Source organism: Xenopus laevis, chromosome 2L (genome assembly GCF_017654675.1).
Source record: "Xenopus laevis strain J_2021 chromosome 2L, Xenopus_laevis_v10.1, whole genome shotgun sequence".
NCBI lineage: Eukaryota > Metazoa > Chordata > Amphibia > Anura > Pipidae > Xenopus > Xenopus laevis.
Window position 1 is genome coordinate 50,273,759 of NC_054373.1, and position 20,338 is coordinate 50,294,096.

General features: G+C 39.2%; 1 protein-coding gene across 4 annotated transcripts in view; it reads left to right on the plus strand.

The window, feature by feature from the left end:
• Positions 1 to 10,038, plus strand: part of hip1.L (huntingtin interacting protein 1 L homeolog) — a 67,160-nt gene extending 57,122 nt beyond the window's left edge. For all 4 annotated transcript variants that reach the window (XM_018246326.2, XM_018246327.2, XM_018246325.2 and 1 more), the window contains exons 23-31: positions 2,157 to 2,267; positions 3,386 to 3,444; positions 4,008 to 4,101; positions 4,407 to 4,507; positions 5,005 to 5,110; positions 6,259 to 6,382; positions 6,502 to 6,563; positions 8,322 to 8,430; positions 9,202 to 10,038. In XM_018246326.2, the coding sequence (XP_018101815.1) occupies positions 2,157 to 2,267; positions 3,386 to 3,444; positions 4,008 to 4,101; positions 4,407 to 4,507; positions 5,005 to 5,110; positions 6,259 to 6,382; positions 6,502 to 6,563; positions 8,322 to 8,430; positions 9,202 to 9,212 (777 nt within the window). In that variant the 3' untranslated portion in view covers positions 9,213 to 10,038. The remainder of the gene's footprint in view (positions 1 to 2,156; positions 2,268 to 3,385; positions 3,445 to 4,007; positions 4,102 to 4,406; positions 4,508 to 5,004; positions 5,111 to 6,258; positions 6,383 to 6,501; positions 6,564 to 8,321; positions 8,431 to 9,201) is intronic.
• The last annotated feature ends 10,300 nt before the right edge of the window (positions 10,039 to 20,338 follow it).

Here is a 20,338-nt window from a genome sequence, read left to right on the forward strand (position 1 = left end):
GTGCAAGCACCCCAGAGCGAACCTCTTTCCCTTTCTTTCTTCACACAAAGAAAAACTGAACTGTAAAGCGGTGGTTCACCTTTTGGTTACTTTTAGTATGTTATAGAACAGCAAATTCTAAGCAATTTTTCAATTGGTCGTTTTCTTTTTCTTTTTTTTTAGTTTAGGAATTGTTTGCCTTGTTTGTCTGGCTCCAGATTTCAAATGGGGGTCACTGACCTCCATTTAAAAAAACAATGCTCTTTAAGGCTACAAATGTATTGTTATTGTTACATTTTATTACTCACCTATTTATTCATGCTTTGTAAGGTTACACATTTATTATTGTTCCATTATTATTCCAACCTCTTATTCAAATCAATGCATGGTTGCTAGAGGAATTTGAACCCTAGCAACCAGATTACTAAAACTGAAAACTGGAGAGCTGCTGAATAAAAAGCTAAATAATTAAAAAAACACAAATACTTAAAGGGGAACTCTGGCTTCCAAAACAAAATTTAATAAAGAGGTTCACATAACACAGAAACCCCTAATATACCCATCACGGTTACCTGTTTCTTCAAAAAGTAGGAATGAATACAATTTTTGATGCTGAAATCCATCTGTTTAACAGTTCTTCTCTTTCTGCATCATTTGAAATCCTGGCAGGGAAGGAGGGACTAAACACTGATGTTACTTCTCCAGTTCTGTTCCTTATTGAAATCACGTGTGCAGGGAATTGTGTGGTTTGGAGGATGCAGTCTAAGGACAGATGGCTGTTGATCATCATCATTTATTTATATAGCGCTGTCAAGATACGCAGTGCTTTACTGCAGTTATAGCAAACAGGGAATAAATGGTGGATAACAAACAAGGATTACAGAGTACAATAGGGTTAGAAGGACCTACAGATTAGAGTTTACAAACTAAAGGTTAGGGTTGAGACATTAGGATTATATAAACATTATGTCATTTTGATACAGCAATGATTAAATAAGGTACATCGAATAAGCCTCTTTAAACAGATGGGTCTTTAAGGAGCGCTTGAAAGTTTGGAAAGAAGGAGAAAGTCTGACAGCTTGTGGCAGAAAGTTCCAGAGAAAAGCAGAAGCCCGAGAGAAGTCTTGTAGACGAGAATGGGCAGAAGTGATGAGAGGAGAAGAGAGGAGAAGATCAGAAGCAGAGCGAAGGTTTCGTGAAGGAGTGTATTTGGAGATTAAAACTTTAAAGGAACGGTCAGACAGATAAGATGTAAACCATGAAAGAGCAGTGTCCCGAATGCCAGATGAGTATAGAATGTCAAGGAGGAGTGTGTGGTCAACTGTGTCAAAGGCTGCAGAGAGATCTAGAAGGATTAGAATGGAATAGTGACCTTTAGACTTTGCCAATAGAAGATCATTGGTTACTTTGGTGAGTGCAGTTTCAGTCGAGTGTGATGGGCGGAAGCCAGATTGATACAAAGTAACAGTAGTCAGCCAGCTCAGCAAAGTAGTCAGACAGATCAGCAGGAGAGCAGGGGGCTAGGCTTAGGAAACTGTCAGAAACCATTAAAAATCATGCATATTTTTTAAATGATGTATATTGCAAAGTTGCTTGAAATCATGTTTACTTTTCAAAAAGAGTATGTTATGTTTTTGTGGAGTTTCCCTTTAAAAAATGAAAACCAATGCAAATTGTTTCTGAGTATCACTCTCTAAATCATACTAGAAGTTCATTTAAAGGTGACAAACCCCTTTAACAAAAATGCTAGCCTTCTCACTCTACTGGGCATTGCATTGGCCCGGAGGAATTGAAAAGGAGTGAAAGAAAAGTATTGCTCCGCGGTGCTTGCACACAAGCACACAGGGCCAGTGCGGTGCATCAGCCTGGGGTATCAGGTAAGTGACTACAATCACCTAACATTTGGCACCCCCCCAGTGACTGAGACTTTGCTTCACCTTTAATTGGAAACCTCCATACAAATTTATCTGAAAAGTATTTTGTTTCGGAAATATTATTCATAAAAATCCATCCAATTGTCAAATCAGCATGAAAGGGTAGCAAGGTTCCCTAGTATACTCTTGAATGGGGAAGCTCTCAAGCTTTAAAGTCCGGAATCAGTCCATTGTCTGAAGTCTAAATATTCTTAATGAATGAAGGACAGACTCTAATAGCTGACTTCTTCCTTTTTTTTGTAGGAGCTGCGACCTCCCTCACTGGATATCAGAGAAGAAGAGCTGGGGGATCTTGTAGAGAAAGAAATGGCTGCCACTGCAGCAGCCGTAGAGACAGCTGCCACTAGAATTGAGGTGAGATATACAGTACCACATGCTTCCCTTGGCTTATTAAGTGTGCTTTCATATTCACAGTTCAGTGGCCGCGGGAAAGAGCCAGTCAGTCTGATCTTTGAGCTGTCAAAAAGCTAAAAGCTTTTCTTCAGAAAGGGCAATGTTTCTTAATTACATCAGTCCCCATGTAAAATAAGACTAATGGCACACTTATTGTGTATATGCCAGTGCAGAAACACCTGCCACCATCTGTGCCTGCCTGATTTAAACAGTAACCACCATCTGGCATTATATCTTAATGGTGCCTGAGCAGAGCAGCTTTCATTGTTCACCAAAGGCACCGACTGTGATAGAACTTAACTGAGGGTTAACCTTCCATGCTTTCAACATCACTTCCTGTCATTTAAGCATGTTTTATTTGTACAAACAAGTGATAGAAAATGGTTGTCTAATTGTGTGTCATACATATTTTACCTGTGTTACGATGTGGCACCCATTACAAGTATGGGATCCGTTAACACGAAAACCTGTTTTCCAGAAAGCTCCAAATTACAGGAGGGCCACCTCAATTTTAATCAAATAATTCAAATTTTGAAAAAAATATTTCCTTCTTCTCTGTAATAATAAAACAGTACCGTGTACGTTAAAAACAATCCTGTTGAGTTTATTTAATGTTAAAATTATTTTTTTAGTAGATTTAAGGTGGCCATACACACACCAATATTTTTTTTGCAAAAGATATTTCTTACGACAATATATGCATGGATATCGGCCTTCTCGTTGATCTGGCAGGACTTAAAATTTGGATCGGGCACCTTTGAAGGTGCCCAAACATGGTAACATTAATGCTGCCTTGTCAGATCCTGAATTATTTTTGTTTTTACCTGCATATACGACGATTCAGCTCTTAACTTTAGTAGAGTGGACGAAAAAAAATTTGTACGACCAATGGTCTTGGAAAAAATGGCAATTGTTACACCTTTAAGGTATAGAGATCCAAATTATGGACATCTGGAAAACCCCAGGTCCCAAGCAATCTGAATAACAGATCCCATACCTGTACTGGCAATCTGCTGTAGGATACCACAGGTTTGATTGTGTTTTTTAAATAAATAAAACAAATAATTTTTTTTTCACAGGAAATGTTAAATAAATCCCGAACTGATGACACTGGAGTAAAATTACAAGTAAATGAACGGTAAGAGCATTGTGGACTTTTGATGAACTCTGTGTATGTTATCGCACTACATTGATATCAACATTGCAACATAGGCTGCCAATATAATTGGATTTGGTTTTGTTACACAACATAAAGACCAATTTGCACCATTTCTAGTGGGTTAGAAGTGCGTAGTGAAAGAAAACCATATACAGTTCTGACTCAGCTTTACTTGCTGAAGTGGTCAGCGGCTGGCTAGATATTCTACCAAATCACCACGTTCTGATAGCTCATATCTATCACAGACATCTCAAACTATTAAATTGCCAACCATATTGCAACATGAGTAGCCTGCCTTTCTGGCTTTTAACAGGCACCTATCACTTGACTGGAGCTGAATGCTAATGCAGCCTGCTGTCTGGATGGATAAAGCAATTATAAGCGTGAAAGTGGCAGGATCACGATCAGGCAGCCTTTTACCTGAATCTGCTGGTTGATGCAGCTCTAGTGTGGGGAGCATATATGGCATAAATGCTATTTAAGGAGCTCCATATTTACAATTATTATATATGTATATAGATATATTGGTTTTTTTCCTGTAGGATTCTTGGATCATGCACAGATCTCATGCAGGGGATAAAAGCTTTGATATTGGCATCTAAAGACCTACAAAAAGAGATTGTTGAAAGTGGAAGGGTAAGATCAACCTTGTTATCAGCACCGCATTTGTGGGAAGAAGTAGCTGTGGAAATACCAGTTTAGCATAGAAAATGTGCAATAATATCTTGTCATGATATCAGCTATGTACTACATTATGCATGAGGTTAAATGGTTAGATATTTTATTTCCTTCGTTTTTGGAGTTCGTTTGTAATGCACACCCAGAATTGTCTTTCTTGTTAAATCCTGAAAGAGACAATTTGGATAACTCAAGAAAGAGACTAATACGCTCAACAGGAACCCATTTAATAAATTGACAATAATACGCAGACTGTCCTGCAGGGTGCAGCATCTCAAAAGGAATTTTATGCCAAGAATTCTCGCTGGACAGAAGGGCTGATCTCTGCATCGAAAGCTGTGGGTTGGGGAGCTACTGTAATGGTGTAAGTATTAAGCATAAGCTCAACTGTCTGCATAGTAACACACAGCAATCAACAAATCAGGATGTCTGGATTCTATGGGTTGTTACTCTGGTGCACATTAGTAAATGAGGGCCATTATAATTCCATGTTTTCTTAACCTTACTCATGTAGGCTACCCAGAATATTTTTAGGATTTGGTTTCTATTTAGCGCAAGTTCAAATGTTTGTTTAACATGTTCCTGAGGAGGGTCATCTATTTTCTGAGCGGTCTGGATTTTATGCGACCCTAGCTTGCAAGAATATTACTAACAATAAAATGGAGGCACTCAGGAATGGTTGAATTTTTTCTGTTTGTGCTTGGTATATAACTTCCTAGTGCCTTTGAGTATACCAGGTATAATGACACTATAGGGAGCATCTACTCAAATTTTATCACTGTTCATTTTGTCATGCTTTCTTAAAAAATATAACCTCATTCTAATCAGAACTCTTCCTTTTGTACTCTTCATCCTTTGCAGTGATGCAGCAGACCTTGTGGCCCAGGGCCAGGGGAAGTTGGAGGACCTCATTGTGTGTTCCCATGAAATTGCAGCAAGCACAGCCCAGTTGGTGGCAGCTTCTAAGGTATAACTGATAAGATTCAATTTCCATTTCTCTGGCATCTCAGGGGACACTGCATCTACTCGTGAAATTCAATACAAAGACTGAGGCAGCAGCCCCAATGCCTCCCCACTTTTCTGTTCAGCATTTAAAACTTTAACTGCGGAGCGAGTCAAAGAGGGGCTGTAACACTCATGCAGAGAGTGCTGTTGCACTCAATGCACTGTAAGAGCTGAATTTATGGTTTAAAGACGAAATGTTGCTCTTAAATTTACCAGAGAGGCTTTTTGCCACCCCTAATAACTAGCCGCTAACTGCCACATGAGGCAAGGTTCTCAACTTCCATCATGGAAGGAGAGGCCCTGGTGGCTGAGTAAGAATAATGTACAGATAAATGCTTGAGATCTGTTTTTGGCCAAATGCAGAGCTTTCATACCACTGGGAGAGGAAAGAGGCAGATATAAAGCATGCAAATGTTGGGCAACAAGTGAGTAAAAAAAACTATTTATATAATTAACACATTACAAAATGTTGACAGATGCTACATAAGGAAACATTTATGATAGCCTGAGCTTTATGACAAGTAAACTAAAATGCCACTAACCAGTTATTTTTAATTTTGCAAAGTTAGTTAAATGCAGTTTGATTTTGAAGAACATGGTTTAGGGTAGGGACACACTGGGCGATTTGGGGAGATTTAGTCGCCTGGCGACTAATCGCAGCGACTTTTCTCCCCGAATGCTTCCCCTCTCTCTGCGCCTGGCTAAAATGAAAAATCGTCTGCGCTAATCACACGCAGCGATTCGTTTTCCGAAGTCGCCCGAAGTTGCCTCACGAGGAAACTTCGGGCGACTTCGGAAAACGAATCGCCGCGTGTGATTAGCGCAGGCGATTTTTCATTTTAGCCAGGCGCAGAGAGAGGGGAAGCATTCGGGGAAGATTGGTCGTGGAAAGTCGCGGTGATTAGTCGCCAGGCGACTAAATCTCCCCAAATCGCCCAGTGTGTCCCAGCCCTTATAGCTGAAATTCTCTTTCGTCTGTGCAGTGGTAATAACAGTATAACATGCATTATCTTTATTGAACCAGCATTCAGTTTTGGTTTTTCACACAGAGCATTTAGAAGTGGCAAATGTTGTCACCAGTAGATTTGAAACCATCACTGTTGCCTGCAGGTAAAAGCTGAGAAGAACAGTGCCAACCTTTCTAAGCTGCAACTGGCCTCCAAAGTTGTTAATCAAAATGCAGCCGGGGTTGTGGCTTCTACGAAGTGTGTTATGTCTCAGATTGAGGAAAAAGGCAAGTTGTTTTTTTTTTTTCTAAATCTCTTTACTAATGATACCCATGTGTCTATCTTAATTGTCCTCATATTGGCTAAATATATTTAATTCCACACTTACAATACCTCCCTTTTACAGACACTATGGACTTCTCTAGCATGACCTTGACACAGATTAAACGTCAGGAGATGGATTCTCAGGTAATGACAGCAGCGGGCTTTCGCTCAGTTATTGTAGCTTTTCTGCTCTTGTAAATACCTTGCCATATTGAGGTGGGTAAGAAAAGACGTGCTTTTAAGGCTTTCAAGTTAGCTGGGACAGGCGAATCATTTAAAAGTTATAAAGAAGCCAATAAATCACGCAAAGAAACTATAAGGCAAGCTAAAATTGATATGGAAAAGGATATTGCAGCAAGCAGTAAAAAAATTCCAAAATTATTTTTTAAATATGTTAATAGTAAAACAAAATGAAGAAGGAAGGGGTGGAACCTTTAGTATCAGAGGGGGTCAGCTGGTTGATGAAAACAAAATAAAAGCGCAGATTCTGAACTCATATTTTAGTCTGTCTACACAAATGAGGAACCGGTTAATGAAGGTTTCCTTCTTAATAGTACCAATTCCAGTAATATAACTAATGATGCATGGTTCACACATGAGGAAATTCAAAAGAGACTGGAACATGTTAAGATTAACAAAGGTCCGGGCCAGATGGTTTTCATTCCAGGGTACTTCGCGAGCTTAGCTCTGTGATTGCCAAACCTTTTTACCTAATTTTTCAGGATTCATTGAGGTCTGGCCTAGTGCCGAGAGACTGGCAAATTGCTAATGTGGTGCCACTATTCAAAATAGGATCCCATTCTCAGCCTCAAAACTATAGGCCAGTTAGTCTGACGTCAGTGGTAGGAAAGCTTATTGAAGGGTTAATAAAGGATAAAATACTGTACTTTATTGCAAATCACAATAGTATGAGTGTGTGCCAGCATGGTTTTATGCGTAATAGATCTTGCCAGACTAACTTAATTTCTTTTTATGAGAAGGTAAGCAGGGACCTCGATTCTGGGATGGCAGTGGATGTGATTTGCTTAGACTTTGCTAAAGCATTTGATACAGTGCCACACAAAAGGTTACTGGTTAAATTAAGAATGTTGGCCTGGAACATAGTTTTCTGGATAGAGAACTGGCTAAAAGATAACTGGCTAAAAGATAAACTACAAATTGAAAGTACTGTTTCTATTTTTGCAGATGATACTAAATTGTGCAGAACTATAGGTTCCATGCAGGATGCTGCCACTTTGCAGAGTGATCTGTCAAAGTTGGGAAACTGGGCAGCAAACTGGAAAATGAGGTTCAATGTTGATAAATGCAAGGTTATGCACTTTGGCAAAAATAATATAAATGCAAGTTATACACTAAATGGCAGTGTGTTGGGATGAGAAGGACTTTTTGGACAGACATAATATCAAAGGCTATTGTGATACTAAGCTCTATAGTTAGTGTAGATATGGGTATATAGAATTTATGTGAAAGTAGGGAGGGGTGTGTTTATGGATGCTGGGTTTTTATTTGGAGTGGTCAAACCTGATGGCCTTTGTTTTTTTCAACCCAATTTAACTATGTAACTATGGATACTAACAGATGAACATGGGCTGTGCCACTGTAAATACTTTGCAAGCCCAATAAATGTACATGGTATTCTCCATTTTGCACAGAGGAATCTCTTCTATTCTAGAACTGGTGCACAGGCAGGGTGGTCTGAGGGAGCTGGCAGTGTATGCAGGAACTGGTTGGAAGGTCAGCCGTTAGCATCTAATGCATAAGATCTAGAGTACAGAACATAGCTCTGCACTGGTGTAGCCAATTATACTGCGTACAAGTATAGGTACAGACAGGTTAGGTTGCTTCAGCAAGTAGTACTTTGCATAATTGCTCATTATCTTATCATTATTGTATTGTTGTCAGGTGCGAGTCCTGGAACTGGAAAATGAACTTCAAAAGGAGCGAGAGAAGCTGGGGGAGCTAAGGAAAAAGCATTATGATTTGGCTGGGGTTTCTGAAGGCTGGGGAGATGGTAAGTTAAAAAGCTGGTGGGTAAAAAATGGTGATCCTCTTCTCTTTCTTATACAACTGACTGCAGTCTGAACTAATGCAAGTTGTGGTGGTTCAAAGGGCAAGTTGTGGTTTGGTGTCATGAATAATCATTTCTGTGTAATTAGTGTCACTGTAGAAAGATTGTGTTTTATAGACATATAAAATCAGTGGAAATCTTAATAAAACACCTGTGCAAAGTTGACCTCAGAATAAAAACAGCCACAATGATTCTGATTATATGACGTCTGATAAAAATTACATGGGACATAACACAAAAGGTCTAACTTGCAATGTATATTAAAAAATCAAATAAAAACTTCTACAATGCTTGTGTAGACAGGCAGAGTACAACTTTACAAATAAAAATACAATTTCCAACATCTTGACTTTCTCAGGTGTCTCTCCGAGATAGAAACACTGTAACAAAATGTTACTTTTATAAGGAAGCACATTTGGGAAGTGTTACTCTGGTTTTCTGTTTATATTTGTATAACCACTGGCTGGATACAAGCATGTAAAATCATATTAAAATACCCCTCTCATTTTACTCTTTAAATATATAAATAACAGTATTTATTATGAGAGATCATTTAACTCCTAGTAGTGGATAACCGACTATCAGAAAAGCAATCTGCACATGGTAGGGTGTTTTACATGGTCAAAGAACTTTTTGGTTTATATCATTTCTTATTTTGATGAGTCACCTGGCATTTTTTTATTATAATTTGCTGTTTGTGTGTTCATTTTGTAGCTGCAGAATAACCTTCCCTGTCACGTCCTCTTACAATAACAATTGCACATACGGAGTCAAACTCAGACTTGAAAAGCACACGTCTATTCAGTATAGAACCTCTCCAACATAGTCAGAGCTCACTGGCACTGGGCATTCCTGACAGATCACAGAGCGTCAATGAGCAGCAGGAGTGAAAAAAGAAGGAAATCTTTATCATAGCCGCTCAACACTTCTCACCTTCAATGTGCTTGGAAGAAAGAAAAAAAAAGAAATATTCAATTTCTAAATGTATACTTTTGTTTAGGACACTGCAGGACAGAAAAAACTAACTCGCAGAGAGTTCTGCAGCCTCTTTGGCATCTGAGTGTTATAATTTGCTTCAGACTCGGGACTTCAGTGATTACAGAATGCTTAACCACAGTATTTACCACAAAAATGGCATTGAAAGACTTTCAGTTTATGTAAGACCTTCCGAGGGTATGCAGAAACAACTTTCATGAAGCACTGTTGATTTGTCTATTAGCTGTTAAACATGCAAAGCAATAATCTGACAATTCTATGTTTAGTTTGGTGGACTAAGTAGAAATTCAACTCTGTGAAATATGTTTACTATGTATACATGAAATATTGTAATCATTCCCAAGATGTCTTTACTGAGAGCCAAGATCACATCAAAGAGGCATGTTGCCATTACGTACACACTTTATGACCAAAAGTATCCAGACACTGTTTTAAATTAGTGTAAATCGCTATTTAAGACACACTCATTGCTAACACGCATATGATTAAGCAGACAGACGTGTAATTGTCAGCAGCAAACAGCATGTGTCATAGTAAAGATCTCAGTTGTTTTCATTCTGTCGCCATCATAGGATGTCACCTTTCCATAAATCAATTTATCATATTTATACCGTTCTAGAGCTGCCAGGGGGTTAACCCAAAATGATTGTGAAGAAGAAACATCTAGAACCAAAAATCTCCTCGGTCAGGAAGTGTTAGACTAGAGGACCATCAAGTACTAAATCATGTAGTTAAAATTGCAAGTCTACAGTTGAAAACATGGATGATTTCCTTTCCATAGGATCTTGACAAGTGTTTCAGTGGATAGTCAGTTCAGTGGCACACAGGCTTAACATCACCGTAGTTAAAGGTCACGATTGCAACTATTGGACTCTGGAGCAGTTAAATTGCTTTTCTGGAGTCATGGATCATGCTTTAGCACCTGGCAGTCTGACACTCAAGTCTGCAGTTGCCAGGAGAATGCTACCTTTCTGAATCTGTAGTTCCAATAGTACAATTTGGAAGAGGATGGATAATGAGCTTGGGCTGCTTGTCTTTATTGTGTGAGCTGGGCTGCGGGGTCCATTAAAACAAACCTTTAAATTAGTATGATGCAGAGAGTAATATTCTGAGACAATTTGCAAATGGTTTTCATTTTTTTATTATTTGTGGTTTTTGAGTTATTTAGCTTTTTATTCAGAAACTCTCCAGTTTGCAATTCCAGCAATCTGATTCCAAGGGTTCAAATTACCCCAGCAACCATGCAGTGATTTGAATAAGAGACTGGAATATGAATAGTGGAGGGCCTGATTAGAAAGATGAGTAATAAAAAGTAATAACAATAATTAATGTGTAGTCTTACAAAGCATTTGTTGTTAGATGGGGTCGTTGATCTCCATTTGAAAGCTGGAGAGAGTCAGAAGAAGAAGGCAAACAGTTCAAAAACTATATTAAAAAAATAATGAAGGCCAATTGAAATGTTGCTTAGAATTAGCCAACATACCAAAAGATAACTTAAAGGTGAACTAACCCTTTAAAGCTACAGATGACAATGACATTCCTGACAATGCTAATTGTAAATGCTGACTGGCTCAGTGAGATCCCATATATCAACCCAGCTGAATATATGTGGGATAAATTGTAATGCCTGCAGCAAGGCAGATGTAATCCCATTTCTAATGTTCCTGTGACTGAGTAGAAGCAGATTTTACCAACTATGCACCAACCTCACGTGGAAAGTCCATGCAAAAGAACAGAGACTGTCATAACAACAAAGGGAGGAACATCTACATATTAATATTCTTGGTTTTGGATAGAGATGTTGGTCAGACAGGTATCTGGATACTTTTGACCATGTATTGCTATAATAGGATCACTTTTTAGAAATAAAAAGCTTAATCTTTATTGTATTGGTGCTGCCCATAAACACACACCTGAGACATATTGCTGTGAGATTAGGAATATGAAGAGGATTCCACCCAATGATAGCAAGGAAGACATTAGAAAGATTCAAATAAATGTACTAATGCTGTTAGGATGCAATGCAACCAGGCCACTTATGCATGAGGATCTTGTGTTGAGTTGGCTTTGCTGACCACAGCACATCCCTGTAGCACTTTGGATCTCGGATGTTAGAGGAACGTGTTGTCCAAAAGCTGAGAGGCCAATGGCTGGACATCACTTATACACATAACTGGCAAAGAATACTAAAGCATGTCTGTTCGGCAAGACAGTGTTATGAACTTTTGCAATATATAGATGAGGAAAACTGCATTCTATTGGTGCTTATCAGTCACTTTCCAAATGGATTTTACCACAACTCCCTCCACCACCACAGGGAATAGCTGAACGTTTCATTTGTTGTTAATTTGACGGAGAACACTGTGAGATTAGCAGGAGGCATATTATGTTAGGTACATTGTATCTGCATCACATGTGGGGTATTGTGACACTGGTAGATGTCACGGCTACATTTACATGAATAAACCGGTTACTTTTTTGTTGTCTTTCTTGATTATCTTTATGGGGATATTTGGGTAAAAGAAACGGTCAACTTGTTCACCTTCCCAGTTTTGTGAACACCCACAATGACTAAGCACAATAAGGTAGCAGAGGCCCAGACCACCATTTTGCCTCTGCTCGTAATTATTCCTTGAGGTATTTGCCATGGCAGATGTTTCCAAACATTATTAGGCAAATATCATGATGGGTAATATGCAAAGTGCACAAAACTGTTGTAAATTGCCAAATTGCATGGATTTGTTCCAGGACATGAATAATTTGCTTATATTGAGGTTGCCCTTACAGTTGAGTATGCAAGTGTACCCCCCTTAGTGATTACTTACGAAGCACTGGAGTGCTCGCTGCCTGAGGTGGCACAGATAGCCCTTTCCCTTAAACCCTTTTCCTCACTTGAAAAAAGCCACCAGAAGTCTGCAATAAATCACACATTTGGCCAATAATTTCTGCATGATTAATGATCTTATTGCCTATGATGCATGGTTCACGCAAGAGGAAATTCAAGAGGCTACAACATGTAAAGAATAACAAAGGTCCGGAAACTGGTATTCATCCCAGGGTATTAAACGAGCTTGCCAAACCTCTTTACCTTTTTTTTCAAGATTCATTGTGGTCTCGCATGGTGCCAGGAGACTGGCGAATTGCTAATGTGTTGCCACTATTCAAAAAGGATCCCTTTCTCAGCCTCAAAACTATAGGCTGGTTAGTCTGACGTCAGTGGTAGGAAAGCTTTTCAAAGAGGTATTAAGGGGTAATATACTTGACTTCATTGTAAATAATAATACTATATAATAACTATATAATAATACTATGAATAAGTGCATGAAGGCAAACAAAATGCTTCAGGCCATCTGGGTGTGAATTTCTTTCTAGGTGATACTTTACCCTAAGGTCCCTGGAATACAAATGTAAAATATAGGAGTAGCACACCTAACTTACACCAGCAAAATTGAGAATAGGTAGCACACTCATTGATATAAGTTTATTATGGCAATATTTTATATATTATAGCCTTTCAACCAATACAACTGACTCTGGGGCAGAATTTTGAAAAACAGGCCAAAAATCCCTAAAGAATGCAAGAACTGAATGAACAGCAGGTACAAAAGTTCATGTCGTCAAGAAGTGGAAAACAAAGTTCTGCTTTAAGCATTTGAGGAGTGTAGATGGAGCACATATGCACCAATGAATAGTCTAGTCAGAATGCCAAGTTACATTTTCAGAGTATAAAGAATGGCACTGATTAGTGGCCAGAGTATATTAGAGGGGGGGGGGCAAAGTGTAACTTATTGAGGTGTTTTTTTGTGTGTAATATGCTTCCCTGAGCACATTATTTCAATATTTTAATGAACAGATACTAAAGGGACAAGGAGGGGCGTTCACATGTTACTGCTTTACTGTGCAGGAGGCCTCTCTAGATGACCCCAGCATAGGAAATTTTGCATCCCTTCACTGTTACTTCACTATGTTGAACTCTGGAGGGACAGAGCAGTGCCAAAAGTGTAGAACAAGGCAGCCGTTTTCCCCACCTCTACATACTAAAAAAAGAGGTTCACCTTAATATGGACTCATATATGACTATATTGCTGTTTTATTCTTACAGTGATAGTCCCATCCCACTGAGATATGTTTCCTATCCTACTGCAGTAGTCATGTGCCTGCTCGGCCCGGGACCTGTGGGTTCAGGCTGAAACAGTACACTATCACTAAGATTCGAAGTTGCGCCGGGCGCAACTTCGCTGCGCTTCGCCGCACTTCGCCAGGTGTAGTTTCGCCAGCGCTCCGCAAATTCACTAAAATCTGAACTTGCGCACAGGGGTAGCGTAAGTTTGCAAAGTTGCGCTAGCATTGATTCGCCAAGCGAAGCGAAGTTTTGCTAGCGATGGTTCATTTGCATACGGCGCCAAATTCAAATTTCAATGGAGGAATACGTATCAGCACTACAAATGCCTAGAAAACCTTCAAAACATCAAATAAAAATTTTATTTTGCCCTACACATGTGCCCACTGTATAGGTAAGTTGCCATGAGTCAGGAAATGTAGGGGGGAAGGAGGGGAGCCCCAAAAAAAATTTCGATCTTTTTCAGCCTATCACTCATAATGTAGAAAACACGCCAGCGTTTTTTGGGACTTAGAAAAAATTTTGACTTTTTTTGAAGCAATCCCTATCTACTCTATTGCGCTTCGCCTGGTCTGAGGTGGCGAAGGAAGTCGAGCGTAAAAGGTAGCGCTGAGTACACTGCGTGCGTTATGAATTTGTGTAGTTACGTCCGTAGCGAAAATTCGCCAGGCGTAAGGGTGCGAAGTAACACTAGCGAATCTACGCCAGCGTTCGTTAGTGAATTTGCGAAGTAACAAAAATGCCCAACGCTAGCAAATTGACGCTAGCGTTCGGCGCTTAGTGAATTTGCCCCTATATGTGTGTAATGACCAGCTGGAGGATCTAAGAGTTCCTACTGGCCAGCCTCTTCTAGTGATGTCTTCAGTCATGAGCCCCTGAAGACATAACCCCACTGTATCCCGTCCCCATCCAGTGGCAAGGAAATACTTGGTCTACCCACTGGAGGGGTCAGTGTCACATAAAGTGTAATGTATGAGCAACAGGGAAACACCTTGTGAAAAGAGTTTACACAGGGGTTTAATACAGATGTAAAAGTGGGAAAACAAGGAACACTGCAATAGTATGTGAGAGCCACAAATCCAATTAATACTCCCCAGGCTAGTAATATAGATCTTACCCTGGTGGCAGTCCACAGGTTTCCAAACCAAAGACCACCTTAATGGAATTCTATCATGGGAAAACATGTTTTTTTACAAAATGCATCAGTTAATAGCGCTCCTCCAGCAGGCATTGAAATGCATTTTTCAAAAGAGCAAACATTTTTTTTATATTTAATTTTGAAAACTGACATGGGACTAGACATGTTAGTTCCCAGGTTCCCTCAGTCATGTGATTTGTGCTCTGATTAACTTCATTCACTCTACTGCTGCACTGTCAACCCTCCCTTTCCCTCATCAGCCCATCAGCAAAACAGTGGGAACCAGATAACAGCTCCCTGGCACCTACATTGTTAAAAATGCTTCCATGCCCCAGATAACCCAAGTCGCGACTCCTTCAGTTACATTGGGTAGAAACAATAGCTTATCTGAAATCAGTTCCACACATGACCAAGCACAAGGACCTGAGATGGCTGCCTACACACCAATATCACATAAGAAAACATTTATTGGTTCCATTTTAGTGGTAGAATGAATTACTTGCAATGTACACAGTGTAATTTAGTAATAAAAACTATGCCATAAAAATCATGACAGAAGTACAGTCCATAGGGGAGATGTTTTTGCCCACTTTAGTTCTCTTAAAGTAGAAGGAAAGTCGTTAACCACTTGGGGGTGCCAAATGTTAGGCACCCCCAAATGAATGTATTTACTTACCTGAAACCCCGGGCCGGTGCTCCTATCAGCAGAAAACGGCATCAGCCCGGGGTTATTCCAGCGAGCACCACGGAGCAATCATCTTCCAACTTCTTCTTTGTTCAAATTTCCCAGGGCAGACGCATGCGGTAGAATGAAATAGCTGACTTTTCAGTTAAAGTTCGGCTTTTCACTCTAATGCAGATGCGCAGCTGCGAGAAGCAATAAGAAGCTGGAAGAGAAGCGATCCACGGTGCTCACTGGAATAACCCCAGGCGTGCAGTTTTCTGCTTATAGGAGCACCGGCCCGTGGTTTCAGGTAAGTAAATACATTCACTTGGGGTGCCTAACGGCTAAAACATGAGCAGATCACTTGCCTGGAGTAGAGGATGAACAGAGCAAGTCCAGTCTGAATTTTTGAGCACCCTGGGCCGGCTCCTGGTACATGGAATGTTTTAAATACTATGGCCCGGGAGAACTGTGGTGATCAAAACTCCTTTTCCTAGCTGTAGCTGCTTTTCATATCAAACATAGTTAATGCTGGTAGGGTCAGAGGGTGAAATTCTTGTCTGAGGAGGCAATAGAAACCTATAAAGCTTATAATTACAGTATATACTCATATGGCAGTTGCTCTCTTATTGGGGTGGTTAAGCTTCCCTAAAACGTCATGACTCTCTACCTATGCAGGAGGGGATCACTTTGGAGAGTGAAAATGATCATTTATGAGTGATCCCCACCTGTCACAGACAACATGTTTTCTCTTTAAAAATGGGATAAAGCTGCTAGCAGAAAAGAGAATTTTGACCCTGACAGTTCTGAAAGGGTTTTATGGCTGTGTACCATCAGCATAGTCAGTTGCATTGGTCAGTGGCTTACTGAATCATTCTTGCATTGTAAATATGTATACAGTATGGTTGTAATACTGTCGTTTAAACTCAACAAGAGCAACTTTCATTGTATACAGTATATCACAGTACAAAAACCTCACACTTGTTTAATGTATGCAAATGAATGTGTTATATCTACTGCACTCCTGCAAACCCACTTTCACTGCAATGGTGATGCTGGTCCTCCGTTGGCCCGGCAAGGTCCCCTAGCAACAGTAGTAAATTCACGGATCCACACACACAGTGTTCTCTGCACCTGGCACCTCTTTTTATTATTGTACCACCATCAAGATCAACATTTCGGGGGGGGGGGTCCCCGACTGCAGAGAACACTGTGTGTGCGGATCCGTGAATTTACTACTGTTGCTATGTATACAAACCCCACACTAGTATTATGAATGCAAACAATGCAGACAACCATACCACTTCAGGCCATTTTTTTAACCTGTTCATCCTTTTTGTTTGTCTGTTTCTTCAGTTAAATCTCTGACTTTCTCAATGAGCTGAAGTTAAGCAACACTATTTTGCGTTCCCAATGGAACCATTGCAAGACATTGTGTCCTCAGAGAAAAATAGAGAAGTAAGTGTTACTCAAGAGTTAACTGTTGTTAAATTGCTGTTGTCTAAAAACCACTTGGCAGGAGCGGACATGTCTTAACTCTTTTAGTGACCAATATATGTGCAGTGGATTTTAACCTGTTTAGTAAATAACCCCCTAAAAGTTAACTTAAAGGTGAACCATCTCTTAAACAATAATTGATACAATAACAGTAGGCTATGATGTGTGTGTGTGTGTGTGTGTGTGTGTGTGTGTTTACAGAATATATATTATATTTTAAAACTGTGAGTGCCCTCCTTAAATGTATCTAGCTCTGTTCACACTTGCCATCCAACTTCTCCCTATATGTCTCTCAATATTAAGCATTTATTTACCATCAAATAAAATAGTGGTTTCCCTATTTCTGTTTTATTTCAGCAGTGGTTTTGTGGATGCCCCTGATACCTTTTTTGATGCTCAGAATGAAATATTCTGCAATCTGAGTCTGTGTTTTCTCAGTGTTGACATTTTCAGATTTTGCAACACCATTTCTTAATCGCACACAGATAGTTCTACAGTTATGTGTTTGCTACATCCTCGAAGTCGAAGTATAGCCATTCGATGGTCGATTTTCGAAGTATATTTCACTTCGAAATTCGACCTTTGATAAATTTGCCCCTTAAACTACTACTAAAAAATAATAATAAAGACCAATGCAAAAGTTGCTTAGAATTGGCCATCCTATACTAAGGGGGCTATTTATCAAAGTCCGAATTTATCTCAATATTTTATGCTACAAAATCGATCAAATCCGCTCTGGTTTTTTTGCGCTTATTTATTATTATATTTTTCCAGAAAATTTGCTTTCCGTGAAAAAAATCTGATTTTCACGATTTTTCCGGATTTTTCACATTTTTTGGGATTTTTCACCTGAAAACCAGAAAACTTCGGGGTATTGCACGTAACCCAGCACAGATCAAAAAATCATTGGGACTTCTCCCATTGACTTATATGCAACCTCGACAGGTCTGAGATGCCGGATTTTCTGATTCTGAATTTTCCATCCTCAGGGTTTAATAAATTCCGAATAATTCGTGATTTTTTTAAAAGTCTGATTTTATTAAAAAAAAAAAAATCACAATTTTTTTTGTAATTTTAACATTCGAAGTTTAGTAAATAACCCCCTAAAAGTTAACTTGAAGGTGAACCATCTCTTTAACAATAATTGATACAATAGCAGTAGGCTATGATATATATATATATATATATATATATATATATATATATATATATATATATATATATATATATATATATATATATATATATATATAGATGTGTGTGTGTGTGTATATACAGAATATATATTATATTTTAAAACCGTGCCCTCCTTAAATGTATCTAGCTCTGTTCACACTTGCCATCCAACTTCTCCCTATACGTCTCTCAATATTAAGCATTTATTTACCATCAAATAAAATAGTGGTTTCCCTATTTCTGTTTTATTTCAGCAGTGGTTCTGTGGATCCCCCCGATATCTTTTTGATGCTCAGAATGAAATATTCTGCAATCTGAGTCTGTGTTTTTCTCAGTGTTGACATTTTCAGATTTTGCAACACCATTTCTTAATCGCACACAGATAGTTCTACAGTTATTTATTTGCTACATCCTCCTTTTCCTTTGTAACTGATATCTAGACTAGCCAATCAGGCTTAGAGCTGTGGGGGATCCACTGATATGGGATCCATTATCGGGAAACCTATTATCAGGAAAGCTCTAAATTATGGGAAAGCCATCTCCCATAGACTCCATTTTATCCAAATAATTTTTTTAAAATGATTACCTTTTTCTCTGTAATAATAAAACAGTACCGTAATCCTTATTGGAAGCAAAACCAGCCCATTGGGTTTATTTAATGCTTACAAGATTTTCTAGCAGACTTAAGTTACGAAGATCCAATTTATGAAAAGATCTTTTATCCAAAAAATCCCAGGTCCTGAGCATTCTGCATAACAGATTCCATACCTGTACTTGATTAATAAAGATGGGTGCAGTTCAACAAAAGCTGGATGACTGAGGGTTCAAAGCTAAATCTCCTACCACTTCATTAATTCCTACGCTGCCATAGTATGTTGTGCAGCAACTGAGCTCTGTCCGTACAGCTGTTACAATGTTAATCAATGGAGAGATGTGCCCAGCAGAGTAAGTAAATAAGTAATCGCTTTCTGCCATGTAAGTTCAATCAGTGAAGCCCATAGGGCAGGGATGTGTTGCATGTTTAGAGTGTAAGATAGCCAGATACCCAATTCTTCATATGAATTTGAAAGAAAAAATATTTGTTTTTTGCCAGCTGGGTAACTTTAGACTGAATTCCCTGTCAGCCTGCAGCAATGCTCTTTGGGCAAAATATAAGTGAGTGTAGGGTGGCTTTAAATACATAGATCTGTTCTTGGCAAACATTTTTACTCCCACTGAGTCTACGACTCCACAGAACATTCTTTATTTCACACACAGGTTTTATACTTGCCTGTTATAAAATAGGCAAGTATAAGCAATTTTTCAATTGGTCTTCATAATTTCTTTTTAATAGTTATTTCATTATCTGGGGTTTTCCAGCTATTAAATGGGGGTCACTGACCCCATAGTAAACACAACACACTGGGGCAAATTCACTAAAGGACGAAGCGCCTAACGCTAGCGTTAATTCGCTAGTGTAGCGCATTTTCGTTAATTCGCAGATTCACTAACAGACACTGGCGTAAATTCGCTAGTGTTACTTCGCACCCTTACGCCTGGCGAATTTGCGCAACGGACGTAACTACGCAAATTCACTGACAAGCGCATTTTTCTGAACGCTAACTTTTACGCCAGACTTTCTTTGCCACCTCAGACCAGGCAAAGTGCCCTAGAGTAGATAGGGATTGCTTCAAAAAAAGTAAAAAATATTTCTAAGTCCCAAAAACGCTGGCGTTTTTTCTTTTTTTATGGGTGATAGGCTGAAAAATATCTAAAATTTTTTTGGGGCTATCCTCCTTCCCCCCTACATTTCCTAACTCATGGCACCTTAACTATACAGTCGGCAAATGTGTAGGGCAAAATAAAAATTTTATTTGCTGTTTTGAAGGTTTCCCAGGCTTGTGTAGTGATGCTTCATATACCTCCATTGTAACTTCAATTTGGCGCCGTATGCAAATTAAACATCGCTAGCGTAACTTCACTTTGCTTGGCGAATTAACGCTAGTGCAACTTCGCAACCTTACGATTCACCTGAGCGCAACTTCGGATTTTAGTGAATTTGCGTAGCGCTGGTGAAAATACGCCTGGAGAAGCGGACGCTGGCGCAACTAAGAATCTTAGTGAATTTGCCCCAAATGCTCTGTAAGGCTACACACTTAGGGGCAGATTCACTAAGGGTCGAATTTCGAAGTAAAAAATACTTCGAAATTCGACCCTCGAATTGAAATCCTTCGACTTCGAATATCGAAGTCGAAGGATTTAGCGCTAAACGTTCGTTCGA